Genomic DNA, 1279 nt, shown 5'->3' on the forward strand with positions numbered 1-1279 from the left:
ATATACATGGTATATATATATATATAGTTATATTATATATCGATATATTAATATATATTACATTACATTAAAAAAAATAATATCCGTGTAATATTGATAATAATAATGGTATTTAAGCACCGGGAGTCTATTACTAGGAAACATAAAATAGTAACTTATTTTTTTAGATATATATAAATAATTATATATTTTTATAGTATTATTAAAATAATAAATCTATAGTTATTTAACCAAAAAAAAAATATAATAATACAAAATGTCTATTAGTTTGCTAACTATCCAATCGGTTGCTGTCGTCCTATTGGCTATCAGTCTAACGGTAGCCGAATTGGCCACTATTGACGCCGACCAGCCGTTAGTCGACGGCCAGAAAAAATGTACCGAAGACTACGATTTTGACTATATATTATTGGCCAACCAATGGCCGGAAGCATTTTGCGAGACAAACAAATGTACGGCACATCGGGATGTCTGGTCGATACACGGCGGTTGGCCGCAGTGGTCGAATACATCGACAAAATGGCCACAAAATTGTTGTTTTGAACGCGAATTTGATTCGGGACTACTGGATCCAATTAAACCGAAATTGTTGGCCAATTGGCGTACATTGAAATCGTCGGGTACGGATGACCAGTTCTGGTCGCATGAATGGCAAACACATGGTACCTGTGCTATGCGGGCACCCCTATTGAGGGGTGAACTAAACTACTTCCAGGGTACATTGAAAATGTTTGACCAGTTAGCATTGGACAAGTGGCTATCGGTTGCGGGTATAGTACCATCGATGGACAAGGCCTACGAGGTATCGGCTCTGCATTCGGCTATTGAGTCGGCTCTGGGCCGTCGGGTAGCCATCGAATGTTTGACCAAAAAACATAACAATTCGCCGATATTGAGCCAGCTAAACGTTTGTATCGGTAAAGATGATTTGCGGCCAATCGACTGTCCCGATAATGTCCAGGACAAGCGTTGCGGCTCAGATACGGTTGCATACCTGCCCTCTAAAAACTAATTGTATGGAAATGAAAAATAATTTCTGTAAATAATATGATATTAATATATTAAATAATTTTTTGTTGTATTTATAATTATTATAATTATTGTATTTTTTTAGATATATTAATAAATTGTTTTCATTTAAAAAAAATAAATAGTTTTTAAGTATTCAAATAAATTTATATCATATATGAAATAAATAATAATAATTTTAATTACAATAAATATTAATCAATTGGTTAATTTATGGAAATTTAAAAAAAAATAATTTAATCATTTATTT

At 32.9% G+C, this 1279-nt stretch overlaps 1 protein-coding gene across 1 annotated transcript; it reads left to right on the forward strand.

Annotated features, from left to right (window-relative positions):
• Positions 1–251: 251 nt before the first annotated feature.
• Positions 252–1037, forward strand: LOC128954497 (ribonuclease Oy-like). The gene has a single exon (XM_054300084.1). The coding sequence runs from the start codon at positions 257–259 to the stop codon at positions 1010–1012; it is 756 nt and encodes a 251-aa protein (XP_054156059.1). The 5' UTR covers positions 252–256; the 3' UTR covers positions 1013–1037.
• Positions 1038–1279: the final 242 nt, after the last annotated feature.

Source organism: Oppia nitens, unplaced genomic scaffold (genome assembly GCF_028296485.1).
Source record: "Oppia nitens isolate AA-2021 unplaced genomic scaffold, nextdenovo-longstitch-racon4-pilon3 scaffold27_pilon_pilon_pilon, whole genome shotgun sequence".
In the NCBI taxonomy this organism is placed as follows: Eukaryota; Metazoa; Arthropoda; class Arachnida; order Sarcoptiformes; family Oppiidae; genus Oppia; species Oppia nitens.

What these genes read in the sequence shown, in the direction of transcription:
- LOC128954497 (XM_054300084.1), top strand. Translation starts at nt 257, where the DNA reads ATGTCTATTAGTTTGCTAACTATCCAATCGGTTGCTGTCGTCCTATTG.